Raw genomic sequence first — 17816 nt, forward strand, 5'->3', positions numbered from 1 at the left:
CCTCCATCACTCATACCTCACACTCACTTTCGTCTCCAGTCGGCCACTTACACTCTTCCTTCCTCTGGGCTCCGCTGGTAGCTCCCAAAGCCAGGACTCTCCTCTGTGCCTCAAAGGAACAGAAAACCATGTCTTCAGGTTTCCCTGCTTTAATTTGGATCCGTCTTCAGCACCAGAGTTCTTCATCAGTATAAAATTTTATTTCTTAGTTGTTTTTTTCTTATTGAATAATAACCTAATTTTTTTACTTAAAATTTCTCACTGGACTTCCACAAAAGACCATTAAACATCTTCACTTGATTCAAAACACAGCTGCCAGAGTTCTCACTCGGAGCAAAAGAAGAGATCACATCACCCCCCCTTCATCCTCAAATCCTTACACTGGATACCAGTGTGTTACAGAGTAGACTTTAAGGTGTTATTACTGGTCTATAAATGTCTTAATGGGGAAGGACCAGTTTATTTATCAGATCTGCTACAGAGATATGAGCCGAGCAGAGCTCTCAGATCTTTAGGAACTAGTCAGTTAGTCCTGACTCAGGTCAAAACTAAACATGGAGAAGCAGCGTTTAGCTCCGGCGCCACTCTGAAACAGAACCAGCCGACTGAGAATATTAGAAGAGCCCCGACTTTAGACACTTTTTTAGACACTATTTTATTTGTTTTAAATGCCTTTTATATTTATATATATTTGTTTTTTATTAACTGTTTTTTACTCTGTAAAACAGTTTTAACTGCCCCTGTGTATGAAAGGTGCTCTATAAATTAATTTGCCTTTTTTTTGTTTTTTTTTAATTACACTACAACAAAGAATCCAGCGAGAGCGGGACGCTGCAACAAGGAAGGAACAAACTCTACTGATCTGTCTGAACTGATGACGGAGCTGTGTTCAGTCCCAAACAACAACAACACGCCGATACACCATGAGTAAACACCGCTTAACGTTACCACCGCCGTTGTTGTGGTTTCCAAAGCCCATCCAGTAGAGACCACTAAAGTCCTATAGAGACCAGTAGAGACCAGTAAATTATAGTAGAGACACAGAGTCAAGTAGAGTCCAGTAGAGACCAGTAAATTATAGTAAAGACCAGTAAAGTCCAGTAGAGACCACTAAAGTCCAGTAGAGACCACTAAATTACAGTAGAGTCACGTAGAGTCAAGTATTGTAGAGACCAGTAAAGTCCAGCAGAGACCAGTAAAGTCCAGCAGAGTCCAGTAGAGACCAGCAGAGACCAGTAGAGTCCAGTAAATTACAGTAGAGACACGTAGAGTCGAGTAAAGTCCTGTAGAGACCAGTAAAGTCCAGCAGAGTGCAGTAGAGACCAGGACATTTTAGTGGAAAAAGCATCAATAGGCCCTACTCTCAGAGCCTAGAGGACACTTTCAGAAAAGGGTGGGGACATGTCCCCTGCTTCCTGAGGGTAAACATTTCAGAAATTCAGACTCCATTTGAAGCAGCAAACGTGTTTAATTAAAAACTAATAATAATAAATGGTTATTTGTTATTTACCTTCGCTCTCTCTCACACACACACTCACACACACACTTTCACAGAGACAAACAAAATACAGTAATTCTCTTTCTGTGTTTAGTCTGAGTCCATTAAACACGATTCATCTGGACTCCACCCCTCTTTGGCCTCGTCCAAATCCGATCTGACAAAAGTGCACTGGATTAGTAGGAAAACAGACTGAGTTGGCACACTTCATAGTGAACATGCAGTGATAAGGAACACAGCCCAGTTCTCTCTTCATTAGCCTCTAGATTTCTGTAATGTACAGTGGGGGTCAAATTTCCTCTCATCCCTCCTTCCCTCCATTCAGGTTATTATTGTCTACCATCCATTTATCCAACCATGTTATCCAGCCATCCACACCTCCCTCGCTCCATCCTTTCATCCGTACCTCAGCTCATATGACCAAGCATTCATCCATTCAATAATCTCTCTCTCTATCTCTCTCTCTCTCTCTCTCTCTCTCTCTGTGTGTGTGTAAAAAAAAAAACAATGAAGATGAAGACTAGATGAAATCATCCTCATATTCATCAAATGAGAAATGCAGACACCCTCCTGTGTTGCCATGGTAATATCCAACACATCTATTATTCCTCCATCCCTCCCTCCCTCTCTCTCTCTCTCTCTCTCTCTCTGCCTCAGTACTGTACTCCGATGAACTGATGATGATGATGATGACGATGCTGATTTAGTCGTCCTCGTCTTCCTCAGATGAGGTGTGCAGATGCCCTCCTCTGTCGTCACGGTAACGCTGGGCGAGGGTCCGGAGGTCCTCCAGGCTCTCGGCCAGGTCGGGGGACTCGGGCCCCTGAGAGAGGAAACTGGGGGCCAGGCGTCGAAGGTTCAGGGAAACACAGCTCCTGCGCAGCTCCGAGAGAAACTGCCCGACTCCCACGCTGCACTGCACACTGGTCATCACCGGAACAGACAGAACACCCGCTGGGGACAGGGAGAGAGGGAGAGAAGGAAAGAGAGAGAGGGGAGAGAGGGAAGGAAAGGGGAGAACTTTAGACATTTTTAAACATCACGGTGATGTGTTTTTACTGATCTCTTTTCAAACCTTTACACGGTGATTTAATAAATCACAGAGAAAACACAGCACCACCCCCTAGTGGCTAAAGAAGAGGACTGCACTCAACATGACATCCTATAGTGCAGTGTATAGCGTAATTAAAAGCGTAATGTACAGTGTATTCAGAGGTGTACAGTGGGGAGTAGATTTATATGGAAAACGTATTATTATAAAGAATAAAAGCACATTTGTCATGAAGTAAGGCAGTGTGTCAGTCTTGTGTTTATTTCTAAATTCCTCTTACATCAACTTTTATTGTTCCTTATTTAAGCCCTTTATCATCACAAAATGTTCATTAATTTATTTATATTTTAAATGATTTATTTCTGCACAGACACTACCAGTCAAAAGTTTGGACACATCTCCTGATCAGTGATTGGTGGAGTAGAGCTGGTCACTGTATAGAACTGTGTACCAGCCCCTACCTCTGAACAGCCCCAGTCACGGTCTCAGACACATTCAGAAGGGAGCGGTTCTACAGATTGTGAATGATGTGTATTATACAGTGCAGTGTAGTGTATCAGTACTAGGAGTGAGTGTGTGTGTGGTATTTACCTGTAGTTGGGGTTTGGTTCTGTATTAAACCCTGAGGGCTCAGGACTGGGCTAAATATTTGAGGGAACGGAGGGGTCAGTTTACTGGGGGATGACACCAGCTGTACTGCCCTGTAAACAGAGACACACACACACACACACACACACACACACACACACTTCAGCTTTCTTTTAAAGTTAACAATTTTAAGGTGCAATCAGTGTTTTTCACAGAATCCCCTTCTAATTGTGAGTCAGGAGTTACACTGGCCCCTAGTGGCCTGGACACATCTGAGAGTCTGTAACTAAATCCGTTTCCTACAAAACCACACCCAGGGGCTTAAACCGGTTCACCGAGAAATGACAGACAAATGTAACTCTTCTTGTGTGACTTGCACTTTATCACTTTCATAAACATCGTCTTTTACTCTGTTTTGGTTAAAAAATGACTGACTGCACCTTTAAAGTAAAGGAGAAAAATGTGAGCACAGTTCTCATGTCCTCTGTGTGTTTTTATGACAGACTGACAGACTGAATGCAATGTTAGCAAAGAAAGAGTACATCAACAATTAATTTATACAAATAAAGAGAATACACCCCTCTATCCTTCCTCCAATTTATCACTTCATCCAGCCCTTCATCCAGATTTTGTTCCCTTTGTAGTGAACAGATAGTGATTAGGAACACAGCCCAGTTCCCTACTCTCTCCACTTTGGGTAAATTTGCATTCATTAATATACACATCCAGCTGTACACACACACACACACACACACACAGATGTGTACAGAGAGTAGAGGCTGTGCTGCTGATGGGAGGGTGAGGAGTGTGTTGGACTCACAGTGGAGTGGAGGGGAAGTGTGATCTGATGAAGGTGTCCAGGACGTCCTCCCCTGACTGAGCACAGTGCAGAGAACTCTGCGGCTCAGCGCCTGGAACCAGACGACTGCAGACGGGGAGAGAGAGAGAGAGAGAGAATCAATAAAACACACACACACACATACATATACACACAGAGAGGTCTCTGGTCCTTTTTCACCCTTGATGTGGTTTATTTGGGCAGATGTGAATGCAGTAACTGTTCTCTGACGCGGATCAAAACATCTGTACTGAGACTGAGACTGAGACTGTGGTGCAGCTTGTTTCTGGTGTGAACGTGATCCGACCCTGAATATCAGGTGAACTCAGCAGGTCTGAGCTGAACGCTCCCATGGCCAGGGGGCGCTGTGTGTATCGGACGCAGTGGAGAAGGGAAGTAGAACTGGGGAGAGTTTAGGACTTACCCAGAGAAACAGATCTGAAACCTGCAGTCGTTCAGAGCACAGCACCTTCCTCCTGTGTTTACTCTCTCGCTCCGACCAATCAGAGGAGAGAACACCCTCCCTCCTGTCAGCTCTGATCAATCAGAGGAGAGAACACTCTCCCTCCTGTCAGCTCTGACCAATCAGAGGAGAGAACAGTCTCCCTCCTGTCAGCTCTGACCAATCAGAGGAGAGAACAGTCTCCCTCCTGTCAGCTCTGACCAATCAGAGGAGAGAACAGTCTCCCTCCTGTCAGCTCTGACCAATCAGAGGAGAGAACAGTCTCCCTCCTGTCAGCTCTGACCAATCAGAGGAGAGAACAGTCTCCCTCCTGTCAGCTCTGACCAATCAGAGGAGAGAACACTCTCCCTCCTGTCAGCTCTGACCAATCAGAGGAGAGAACACTCTCCCTCCTGTCAGCTCTGACCAATCAGAGGAGAGAACACTCTCCCTCCTGTCAGCTCTGACCAATCAGAGGAGAGAACACCCTCCCTCCTGTCAGCTCTGACCAATCAGAGGAGAGAACACCCTCCCTCCTGTCAGCTCTGACCAATCAGAGGAGAGAACACCCTCCCTCCTGTCAGCTCTGACCAATCAGAGGAGAGAACACTCTCCCTCCTGTCAGCTCTGACCAATCAGAGGATTTTTCTCAGTGTGAAAATAAACCAAAACAAGACAAAACACTCACTGAACTTCTCACTGAATCAGACCAGAGCAAACGATCTACAGGTGTGAAAACATTACAGAAACAGGATTAAACCAGATGTGTACACGAGTGTTCACACTGGAGGCTCTAATCTGATATGATCAGGATTGTTGTGCTGCTGTCTGAACATAAAGATCCACATGAAATCATACTTCCCCTAAATCTGATTCCAGATTCAGATTTAATTCAGTTTCATATCTGACTCAAACTCTGGATGTGTTCAAAGTCACTACATTCTGAATTGGATCTAGTGCACACCGTACGCAAGTGTGCAGTATCCACGCAACCTCAGACGCACTACATCCGCCATCTTACCAACGTCCTTTGAATGATGACGTCACACCACCAATGATAAAAGTCCCACTAGTCGCTAAATGCCCTATTCACCCACTCTATCTTTTCTCCATGGATTCTAACGCCACAGTGAGACACCGTCGTGCAGCAGATGGAGAAGACGCTCTATGAGAAATTTATTGATTCTTTACCTCAGGAGAAATGTAATTATCACTAGCCTTCACTTAGAACAGCTTTAAAAATACACAAGTTACATTAATAGCACTTTAATCAACAAATAAAAAGGGTTTGTTATTTTCTGCAGTTACTAATGAAGTTACTTAATGCTGTCCATATTCATAATATCTTTTCATTTTTATTGCTCTGTCATACATCTGTAAAAAGCCAGCTCCCCTATTTCCACCATTTTTCTTCCTCAGCTCCAAAGCGACAGTGGAATCATGGGATACTATATATTCAGACACCCTAGTCATTCTCGTGTACTGTTCAGTGTGGAAGTATGTGATTTCAGACGCAGCCTCTCTCTCTCTTTCTCTGTGTTCTCTCTCTCTCTCTCTCTCTCTGTTCTCTCTCTCTCTCTCTGTTCTCTCTCTATCTTTCTCTCTCTCTCTCTCTCTGTGTTCTCTCTCTATCTTTCTCTCTCTCTCTCTCTATCTTTCTCTCTCTGTGTTCTCTCTCTATCTTTCTCTCTCTCTCTCTCTCTTTGTTCTCTCTCTCGCTCTCTTTGTTCTCTCTCTCTCTCTCTTCTCTCTCTATCTTTCTCTCTCTCTCTCTCTCTGTGTTCTCTCTCTCTCTCTCTCCCTCTGTGTTCTCTCTCTCTCTCTCTCTCTCTCTCTCGTCGCTCCTGTAACAACTCTGTAACGTCTATTTATAACTTTTATTCTTGTGTATTCGGTTCTTCTAGCACTGTCTGAGGTCTGACACAGAGACGTGTGTGATCAGATCTCGCGTGTCTCTGGGGTGAGTGTCTCTGACCTCACTAGTTCCTGTCCCTCCAGTCCCTTCAGAGTCACAGACTGGCCGAAGCAGAGGGCATCAGTTTGCTCGGGACAAGCTGATAGGGGTTTCCACGGCAACACATCATTACAGGCATGCAGGGCATCAGGGAGACAGCTGCCTTGCATCATGGGAAAGGGAACAGACCCGTACGCACACACGACCTAAAATTTACAAAAAAAAAAAAAAAACACTACAGTTTATGAGGATATAAATAAAACTATAATCATGAACATAATCTCAAATGATCCAGAAAAAAAAAAAAATTAAAAATGTTACCAACAAAGCACAGTCAAAATAATTTATGAACATTTTTATACATTATATTTTAATTATGGTTGCACAATATATCATCCATTCATTCATTATCTGTAACCCTTATCCAGTTCAGGGCGGTGGTGGGTCCGGAGCCTAATGTGGGAACATACCCTGGAGGGGGCGCCAGTCCTTTACAGGGCGACACACACTCACAAACTCACAGACAGTCACCCGGAGGAAACCCACGCAGACACAGAGAGAACACACCACACTCCTCACAGACAGTCACCCAGAAGAAACCCACGCAGACACAGGGAGAACACACCACACTCCTCACAGACAGTCACCCAGAGGAAACCCACACAGACACAGGTAGAACACACCACACTCCTCACAGACAGTCACCCGGAGGAAACCCACGCAGACACAGGGAGAACACACCACACTCCTCACAGACAGTCACCCGGAGGAAACCCACGCAGACACAGAGAGAACACACCACACTCCTCACAGACAGTCACCCAGAAGAAACCCACGCAGACACAGAGAGAACACACCACACTCCTCACAGACAGTCACCCGGAGGAAACTCACGCAGACACAGGGAGAACACACCACACTCCTCACAGACAGTCACCCGGAGTAAACCCACGCAGACACAGGGAGAACACACCACATTCCTCACAGACAGTCACCCGGAGGAAACCCACGCAGACACAGGGAGACCACACCACACTCCTCACAGACAGTCACCCGAAGGACACTCACGCAGACACAAGGAGAACACACCACACTCCTCACAGAAAGTCACCCGGAGGAAACTCACGCAGACACAGGGAGAACACACCACACTCCTCACAGACCATCACCCAGAGGAAACTCACACAGACACAAGGAGAACACACCACACTCCTCACAGACAGTCACCCGAAGGACACCCACGCAGACACAGGGAGAACACACCATACTCCTCACAGACAGTCACCCAGAAGAAACCCATGCAGACACAGGGAGAACACACCACACTCCTCACAGACAGTCACCCAGAAGAAACCCATGCAGACACAGGGAGAACACACCACACTCCTCACAGACAGTCACTCGGAGGAAACTCACACAGACACAGGGAGAACACACCACACTCCTCACAGACAGTCACCCGAAGGACACCCACGCAGACACAGGGAGAACACACCACACTCCTCACAGACAGTCACCCGAAGGACACCCACGCAGACACAGGGAGAACACACCACACTCCTCACAGACAGTCACCCGAAGGAAACCAACGCAGACACAGGGAGAACACACCACACTCCTCACAGACCGTCACCCGGAGGAAACTCACACAGACACAGGGAGAACACACCACACTCCTCACAGACAGTCACCCGAAGGACACCCACGCAGACACAGGGAGAACACACCACACTCCTCACAGACAGTCACCCAGAAGAAACCCATGCAGACACAGGGAGAACACACCACACTCCTCACAGACAGTCACCCAGAAGAAACCCATGCAGACACAGGGAGAACACACCACACTCCTCACAGACAGTCACTCGGAGGAAACTCACACAGACACAGGGGGAACACACCACACTCCTCACAGACAGTCAACCGAAGGACACCCACGCAGACACAGGGAGAACACACCACACTCCTCACAGACAGTCACCCAGAAGAAACCCACGCAGACAAAGGGAGAACACACCACACTCCTCACAGACAGTAACTCGGAGGAAACTCACGCAGACACAGGGAGAACACACCACACTCCTCACAGACAGTCACCCGAAGGACACCCACACAGACACAGGGAGAACACACCACACTCCTCACAGACAGTCACCCAGAAGAAACCCACGCAGACACAGAGAGAACACACCACACTCCTCACAGACAGTCACTCGGAGGAAACTCACGCAGACACAGGGAGAACACACCACACTCCTCACAGACCGTCACCCGGAGGAAACTCACGCAGACACAGGGTGAACACACCACACTCCTCACAGACAGTCACCCGAAGGACACCCACGCAGACACAGGGAGAACACACCACACTCCTCACAGACAGTCACCCAGAAGAAACCCACGCAGACACAGGGAGAACACACCACACTCCTCACAGACAGTCACCCGAAGGACACCCACGCAGACACAGGGAGAACACACCACACTCCTCACAGACAGTCACCCAGAGGAAACCCACGCAGACACAGGGAGAACACAACACACTCCTCACAGACAGTCACCCAGAAGAAACCCACGCAGACACAGGGAGAACACACCACACTCCTCACAGACAGTCACCCAGAAGAAACCCACGCAGACACAGGGAGAACACACCACACTCCTCACAGACAGTCACTCGGAGGAAACTCACGCAGACACAGGGAGAACACACCACACTCCTCACAGACAGTCACCCGAAGTACACCCACACAGACACAGGGAGAACACACCACACTCCTCACAGACAGTCACTCAGAAGAAACCCACGCAGACACAGGGAGAACACACCACACTCCTCACAGACAGTCACCCAGAAGAAACCCACGCAGACACAGGGAGAACACACCACACTCCTCACAGAAAGTCACCCGAAGGACACCCACACAGACACAGGGAGAACACACCACACTCCTCACAGACAGTCACCCAGAAGAAACCCACACAGACACAGGGAGAACACACCACACTCCTCACAGACAGTCACCCAGAAGAAACCCACGCAGACACAGGGAGAACACACCACACTCCTCACAGACAGTCACCCAGAGGAAACCCACGCAGACACAGGGAGATCACACCACACTCCTCACAGACATTCACCCAGAAGAAACCCACGCAGACACAGGGAGAACACACCACACTCCTCACAGACATTCACCCAGAAGAAACCCACGCAGACACAGAGAGAACACACCACACACCTCACAGACAGTCACTCGGAGGAAACTCACGCAGACACAGGGAGAACACACCACACTCTTCACAGACAGTCACCCGAAGGACACCCACACAGACACAGGGAGAACACACCACACTCCTCACAGACAGTCACCCGGAGGAAACCCACGCAGACACAGGGAGAACACACCACACTCCTCACAGACAGTCACCCGAAGGACACCCACACAGTCACAGGGAGAACACACCACACTCCTCACAGACAGTCACCCAGAAGAAACCCACACAGACACAGGGAGAACACACCACACTCCTCACAGACAGTCACCCAGAAGAAACCCACGCAGACACAGGGAGAACACACCACACTCCTCACAGACAGTCACCCAGAGGAAACCCACGCAGACACAGGGAGAACACACCACACTCCTCACAGACAGTCACCCAGAAGAAACCCACGCAGACACAGAGAGAACACACCACACTCCTCACAGACAGTCACTCGGAGGAAACCCACGCCGACACAGGAAGAACACACCACACTCCTCACAGACAGTCACCCGGAGGAAACCCACGCAGACACAGGGAGAACACACCACACTCCTCACAGACAGTCACCTGGAGCGGGACTCGAACCCACAACCTCCAGGACCCTGGAGCTGTGACAGAGAAACCACGTGCTGTTCCATATTGTTTTTCTTAATTACTATTTTATTGTTTATTATTACTATTGTTTTCCATAAAAGTGTCTCTCAAAAATTACAAATCAAACTGCTGTGTAGTCTCTAAGTAAACCACAGAGTTGGTCATCCATATAAAGGTTTTCTTGAGGCTACTAGGTGTCAGTGTAACAGCTGTTTATGTGAAGAAGAATTGCTGAAGAAAAAGGGTGACATTAACAACACAACACTTTACTAAATGAAGGTTGAGTTAAATGAAATGTAGCTTAAAAAGAGGTTTAAAATTTTTACAGCTTTTTAAAAAAAAAAGTCACATAAGTCCTCACCTTCCTCCCTGACATCGTGAGAGCGTCTGCCAGCTGCCACATGGGGGCACTACTGTGTCTCAATCTGTAGGACACGGTCATAGCATCCAGGGCTAAGGCTAATATAGAACTACTGTGATACCACAGAGAGGACTGAGAGCGAGAGAGAGAGACAGAGAGAGAGAGAGAGAGAGAGAGAGAGAGAGAGAGAGAGAGAGAGAGAAATGATCAGTTCCAGAGTAAGTTTATTTATTTTGAAGTGTGTAAAACAGAGTTTTTTTAAGCACTCACATCGTAGTTAATGAGAGGAAAGGAAGTGGGCGGAGCCGGATGTCTGCCAAACCCACCCCTCAGGGTCAAGGGGCAGAAGAAGGAGCTGTGATTGGCCATGTGGACCATCCCCAGGGCGGAGTTCATCATGTGATACAAGTCCTTAATGGGGCTCTGAAACCACACAAACACAGTGGGGTTATCATTTACGCCCTCCACCAGCCCTCACTGCTCCCTGAAACCTTCACCTCGCGGGGTACACCGTCAGTCCTTAAAGAGCTCCACCACTCCCCACATCATCTAAGAGAATTAGTCCGGTTTCAGTGGTTTTACTAAATTTATAATAATAAATATTACAGCCCGTGACCAACCTGGAGACTTTAGTTTATAAACACATTTATAATTTTACCATATTTTGCCACAGCTTCCTCCCACAAGTGCCCTTGTTTTACAGAGTCTAGTGTGGCATTAGTGGTTTTATTAGGATTTAATGTCATCTCTTACCCTCCCACTCTCACACACACGCATATATACTTCTTTATTTTCCTCGTGCACTGTTTAATCCACAAATATCTCTCTTCTAAAGCTGCTGGAGCTGAACATGGAGGCGTGTTAGTGTCTGAGCTGTGAGCTGCACGCTGCAGTTTTCTCGAGTAAAGCTTGTGTCCGAGCTTCGTTGAGTTTGATGTTAATTCACTTCCTGAAACTTTTACGCAGCAAATTAAGAGATTCTAATTCAAATGTCATAAAAAACATCTCTGAAATGTTATAATAAAGAAAACAAAATGGTTTCCTTGGACCAGTTTTTCATGCACAACACTCTACACATTTATTTGTTTCATCTCCCAAAAAAACTACCATTTTAATTTGGGAGTAACCGTGACTAATCAGACAAATGCATGTTAAACAGTCCAAGCTTTCATCCATTTTAGATTACTTTATTATTATTATAATGACTTCCTTCTTAAAGAACAAACTCATAAATCACACCACGTCAGGTGTCTAACTGATATCTTTATCAGGGGTGAACCAACACTCTCTGTCCATGATTCAACACGATTCACAGATATAAAAGATACATTTCAATAAAATATATACGCAGCGTATTACAGTGCAACATCATAATGCTGCCGTTCTGTTACAGAATTGATTCATTACTTCACATTGTCATTGTCCACAACAAACAGGATTCTGTTCCATAAAGATTCATTCATATTTAAGATACCAGTCAAACACTAATATTTACTGAATCATTTCTACATAACCCTCACACAGTGTATACGCAGTATCCCACATGTTATTAACTACACATTAAATCTCAAACACACCATACACCTTCCCACATTTAAAGGCACATTTCAATGAAGCAGTGATTTTCAGCCCTCACCGAGTCTCTGTGATTCACCGGAGCCACGCCCCATGTCAGGATGCCCCGCCCACCATAGGAATCATGCAGCAGCTCAGTGACCTTCGACCCCAACCCTGAGAAACCATCCGACAAGTCACACAGCACCTGGAAACCCTACAGAGACACATTTATAAAGAAAGACACAGACACACGGGGGACTGACAGAGAGAAGATACACGGACGAATCCAGATGCAGACAGATGTACATGAAATAAAAACGCAGTGTTAATGCGCTCCGTTCCCGATCTCTAACACTGACCCCATCTGTAAATCGTCTAAACCCACCCTCACTCTCTGTAACTTTAAATCTCATCTGAACACCTAATACACTGGGTTAAGAAGGACATGATTGGCTGGAGACCCAGCACAGGCTCTGACACTGTGCTGTAGCATCATAAACCCGCCCGTGGTTAAAAGACTGCATCTAAAACTCTTTCAGAGTAAATTAGAGACTAAGTCCTCAGTTCAACAGTGCTTTACCTCTTCACTTAAAAAGTGGTGTGTGCTGCGTTTACCTGCAGGTAATCACACTCCTCCACAAAGAAGTGCAGTCTGTCCTCCAGCTCGTCTAAAACACTGCCCTGTAACAGCGCCTCCCCCTGGCCAAACGCCTCCAGACGAGCAGACTCACTGCGAAAACAAAAACAGAAATCTAGCATTTCATTCGCAACAGAAAAAAAATGTAAAGCCATTTAAAGTTAGCCATATTCAGTTAGAATTAACTAGCATTATGTATATGATTAGTAAACAGTTAATAGTATTAGCTTAATCAGTTAGCAATGACAAGTAGCATATACATTATAGCAAACGGTGAACAGAGTTAAATAGAAATATATAGATTTAGATAATGAGTCTATTGTGTTAGCAATGTTAACGCATTACATATTTTAGTAAACTGACTTAGCCTAGTCAGTTAGCACAGTTAACTAGCATTATATATATTTTTAGAGGGTTAGCCTATTGTGTTAGCAAAGGCTAACCTAAATCATAGTCAGTTAGCAGAGTTGGTAAATTTGAGATATTTTCACTTAGCATCATCTACTATGAATAATCTGTGCTAGCTAGCATTAGCCTGCTCTGAAATGTACTGGGAATATAATGATACATGCTACAAGCTACAGCTAACACCCCTGTACACTGACATTAAATCTACTATTTAAGACACTTTTTGACCTTTTTGAAATATTTGACCTTTGTTAAAATCTGCAGGTATATAAAACATGGTGATTGTGATCAGATCCAGCTCTACAGCACCTCCTCGGTTTCAAATCTGCTATATACAAAATGTACTGGGCGGCACGGTGCCACCTCAACGTAATGCAATTCGTGAGCCAGTCTTCCCACTCCCTATTGCGCCCTTTTCCTGTCAGGCTTGTACTGGACAGGTACGTTCACTTTTCCTTGCAGCAAATGTCTTTTTACAATGATGTTGTTGAGCCCCATCCATTTCTACAGTCTCTCCCACTTCAAAGCATTTTTCAAAGTTCAATTTAGCTGATTCTAGAGGGAATCTGTTACTATTAACTTGCATTAAAAACAGCTGCGGCTCATCTATCTGTAACTGAAAACTCACAAACATCTTAATTTTTCTAAATTCTAGCATGCTAACACTGCTAATATATTACGCAAATAAAAACACACACAGCCACACACACTGCTGGGTTTACCCGTCATGGTTGTACTGGTGGATGACAGAGATGGTGCGAGGGTGCAGGTGGAGTCTCAGGAAGTCTGACCACACCCTCACACTTCCCTCCAGCCGATAGGACCTCTGCACACGCTCCAGCGTCTTGTTTACTGTCTCTACGTCAATTGCCCCACCTGCTTCACACAGGGGTTGTGACATCACATGTACGTAACGAGCAGATCAACCATGTAAAGATAGCACTGTATTAGTCCAGAATTTTTACCTGAACACTGAGGGGCCGGCGCTGGAGGCGAGCTAAAATCAGGCTCTGCTATCAGCTCACCATTCTGTAAACACACACACACACACACACACAGGTTTAAAGAAGCAGTCGGCTGTTTCTGCTGATTATTCTTTATCTTGTAAAACAGTCGTTATATTGCCACCTAGTGGCCTGAATGTCACTGAGCCGCTGCACTAGTCCTGTTTTAAAGTGGCCTTCCACATGGATCCCATGAACCATTTGGTTCATTCAGGGACGACAGCTACAGATACACACTGCAGCAACGACCAGGAATGGAGTAATGAATATATGTTAGATTCCTTAATATTGAGCTACAATTTGTCTTTTGACATAATTTAAAAAAAATAATGAAACCTGTTTGCAATCACAGATTAAAAAAAAAAAAATAAGTGAAATAATTTTCATATAATTTTCAGTATTAAATTATTGACTTTCGGCCTATTTTATTTGATATTAACCAAACAAACAATCAAACAATCTGGAGGGTATTTGCTGTGATCTTACATCCAGTTTATCCAGATCCTGGAGAAATGAGTTCTTCTCTGGAGGAGGTTCTTTGTGGGTCATTATCTGACCCTGCCTAAAAAAAATAAACAATAAACAACACCACATTCAATTATTCAAATCCTCCCAAAGCAACATATACACACAGATACACACAGAAACTACACCCAGGACTTGAGTAATACATATATTTTCACTCTTAGATTATTTAATAATAAGCTGACATGTTCTACTGTCTTTTGACATAATTAAGAAATAAAAATTAAACTTAAAAATGCCTTTGAATGCACCATTTAAAGAGAAGAAACAGATACTACGTTTTGCTTTTTTTCACAGCTCTTTAAAACAGAAAGGGAAATAGTTCTTATATAATATTCATCACTATAATAGTAACAGGCATCTACAGCCTACAGCCATAATTCAGAAATAAAAAGCAATGTGAGGAAGGAAAAAAAAAAAAAAAAAACAGAGAAAGAAAGAGCCAGAAAAACAGACACTGAGCCACAAACATTCATTTTACAAAGAAAATAGATATTTCATAACTATAAGAATTATTTAAAAAAATACACATATACATGTATTTTAAATAATTATATATAAAAATTATATCCATATAGTGCCCACAGACCATGTTAAAGTGCTGGTGTCCTGTCCCGTTGTGGTGTACAGACTGCCTTCCTGCTTCAGTGTCTGTAAACTTCCTAATGTACACAACAAACATTATTAAAATCTAAAAACATAAAACATACAACATAAACATCCAGCCATTAACTTAAAACCCCATGTGCTTTGCATTCTCTTTAAGGCTGTATGTTGCTTGTATGATCCTCAGATCAACCTTTATGCACCACCGAGGCAGCTACAAAATTTTACTTAAAGATAGCTCAAAAATATTCATATATTCAACAGACGAACATATTGTAATACACTACAGAACATATAGGGGCCGATGTCAATTCAATTGCTAAAGTGAAAACAATAGGCTTGTTCAAGTTCACCCAGCACTGCACTGAGGTGGCCCCAGGCTTCAGAGCCAGCCACTGCAATTGCTCCCGAGGAGCTGCGGGAGATGAGAGACAGCCTGATTACCACAGAGCTTTGTTTCTCATTAGCTATAAGCTCAGTGAAACATATGACCTTTGTTTCCTTTAGATCTAAAATATAAATCTCAGTTATCTCTTTTAATGACAGTGAGTACAGTAATAATGTAGAGTGAGTTTATTTACTTTATTATTTTAAATATGATGTAGTTCATGTCATGAAATGCTGTGAGATCTGCCAGAGCTGACATGGGCTGCAGGTGGCTACTGTCTGTGTTGACGATCATTTTCTACCCTCCCCTCCCAACTGCAACCGGCTACTCTCGCTGACCACCAACAGGAGATACAGTCCACTTCAAAAAAGCCTATTCATTTCCTTTCTAGTTTCTTGTTCAACAAACTTAGGGACAGAGGTCTGAAAAAAACACAAATTACAAACCACAAAATACATTTTAAAAACTTATAATGTATAATGAGTTCCTTTCTCTATTGAATATCACTGCTATGAAGTTGGTTTATAATAGCTTGTGTTTAAACATACAGTGACGTCATTTCAGTGCGCACAAATGTTAGCTTTAACTTGTAGCTTGTATCATTACTGATACTGAACACATCAGAAAGGCCAGATGCTCACTACTGTAAGAGGATGAAAATATCCGGTCACCTTTAAGGTCCAGCGCTATGAGGCGAGGAGTATAGGTCACATGACCCCCAAAAGTGAGACCCTCTCTAAACAACACATCGCTCTGTAGCTCCCCCGTAGAAAGGTCTGTGTCATAACACAGAGAGGCATCCTAAGAAGAGAAAGAATAAGATAAAATAAGACACAATAAGGTATGAGATAAACAGAACAAATAACAGGAATGTTCCACTGGAGAGTGTGCGAAGATATCGAATGAGATGATAAAAACAAACAGTTTAATATGCGTTTTAGAGAAAAAGAATGAGATAAAAGTATCAACCCGCAGGTTGCAGCAGTGTGTGCAATAACTGTTTAATTAATTCAGATAAATTGAGATAGAATCAGATATGACAAAATGAGATACATAACAAACACCCTGTGGATTCTAGCAGAGAGTGTAATACAAGCTTTAAAGTGATACAGTGACATAAAAAGGAAGAATGAGATAGAATAAGCAGTAGAAAAAGTGAGACAGAATAAGATCAATTTAGTCAGACTGAGACAAAACAAGATAAACTAGTAAAGAAGCGGTAGCTTATGTCTGAGAGACAAATTGTGTTAAAGCCAAACAGAACTAAATAAACTGAAACAGCTATAACCTGTGGGTTTTAAGAGTGAGTCTAGTAGTAATACTGTATTTAGAAAATAAAAAATCTTAAGTATTTCAGAGAGATTGCGATTTAAAGTGAGACAGAATGAGATAGCAAAATTAAATGAGATTAAAAGGTTTCACCAGTGAGTGTGGTAATACATTTTAAAAGACATACTATTTTAAAGAAGTATTCTAGTTAGACAAAGGTGAGACAGAGTGAGATACAATGAGATATATAAACAGTGACCTGCAGGTTCCACCAGTGAGTGCCCACATGGTTGGAGTAGTGTCCGAGCTGAAGAGTGACCACCTCGCGACACAAACCGCTCATTTCTCCCAGGAACGATCCGCATTTATTAAAAACAACTCGAACTATATTTCTGCTCTCATTCGGTTTATTTCTGTGCTGCGCTCACGATGGATGTAAACACAGACTCACACTAACCTCACGCTGGAGCGGAAGCCCCGCCTCCCTCTGTGACGCAGATTTGCTTTGATTGGCCAGTGGTACACCAGCCGCACACTGATTGGCTGAGAGCGACGAGGCACGCGCACAGATAGTTGGGTTTCACCGCGCCACACTGAAGCACGTGGAGAGACACATTATTAAATTAACACATTTGTATTTTAAAGTGCATTAAAAAAAACATATTAGACTTTATCAATGTTAAAATGTATTGTTAAATTTATTGTTGCAGGATTTATACACGTTCATGTACGGGGGACTTTTATAGGTAAAATAATATAATTAATTAATATATAATAATAATAAAAAAGTGAATATTTTCTTTTAATTCCTAAATTTAAAAACAAT

At 43.9% G+C, this 17816-nt stretch overlaps 1 protein-coding gene across 2 annotated transcripts; it reads right to left on the reverse strand.

The window, feature by feature from the left end:
• Positions 1-1463: 1463 nt before the first annotated feature.
• msto1 (misato mitochondrial distribution and morphology regulator 1) lies at positions 1464-17442 on the reverse strand. Of its 2 annotated transcripts, none has more exons than XM_066668176.1 (14): positions 17250-17442; positions 16393-16522; positions 15317-15389; positions 14689-14764; positions 14164-14227; positions 13921-14074; positions 12769-12883; positions 12233-12367; positions 10867-11019; positions 10597-10728; positions 6393-6577; positions 3958-4062; positions 3141-3250; positions 1464-2452 (listed from the first exon to the last, which is right to left on the reverse strand). In XM_066668176.1, exons 1-14 carry the CDS (start codon positions 17331-17333, stop codon positions 2202-2204), a joined length of 1767 nt encoding a protein of 588 aa, XP_066524273.1. In that variant the 5' UTR covers positions 17334-17442; the 3' UTR covers positions 1464-2201. The 2 variants fall into 2 exon arrangements, with proteins under 2 accessions (XP_066524273.1, XP_066524272.1); XM_066668175.1 differs by having other exon boundaries at positions 13921-14077.
• Between the last annotated feature and the right edge of the window lie 374 nt (positions 17443-17816).

The sequence above is a fragment of the Hoplias malabaricus genome, chromosome 4, assembly GCF_029633855.1.
Source record: "Hoplias malabaricus isolate fHopMal1 chromosome 4, fHopMal1.hap1, whole genome shotgun sequence".
In the NCBI taxonomy this organism is placed as follows: Eukaryota; Metazoa; Chordata; class Actinopteri; order Characiformes; family Erythrinidae; genus Hoplias; species Hoplias malabaricus.

What these genes read in the sequence shown, in the direction of transcription:
- msto1 (XM_066668175.1), bottom strand. Translation starts at nt 17,333, where the DNA reads ATGAGCGGTTTGTGTCGCGAGGTGGTCACTCTTCAGCTCGGACACTAC. An exon ending in AGGATCTGGATAAACTGGAT is followed by an intron (nt 14,228 to 14,688) that starts GTAAGATCACAG and finishes GTGTGTTTACAG; the next exon opens with AATGGTGAGCTGATAGCAGA. An exon ending in GAACCAAACCCCAACTACAG is followed by an intron (nt 2,453 to 3,140) that starts GTAAATACCACA and finishes CCCTGTCCCCAG; the next exon opens with CGGGTGTTCTGTCTGTTCCG.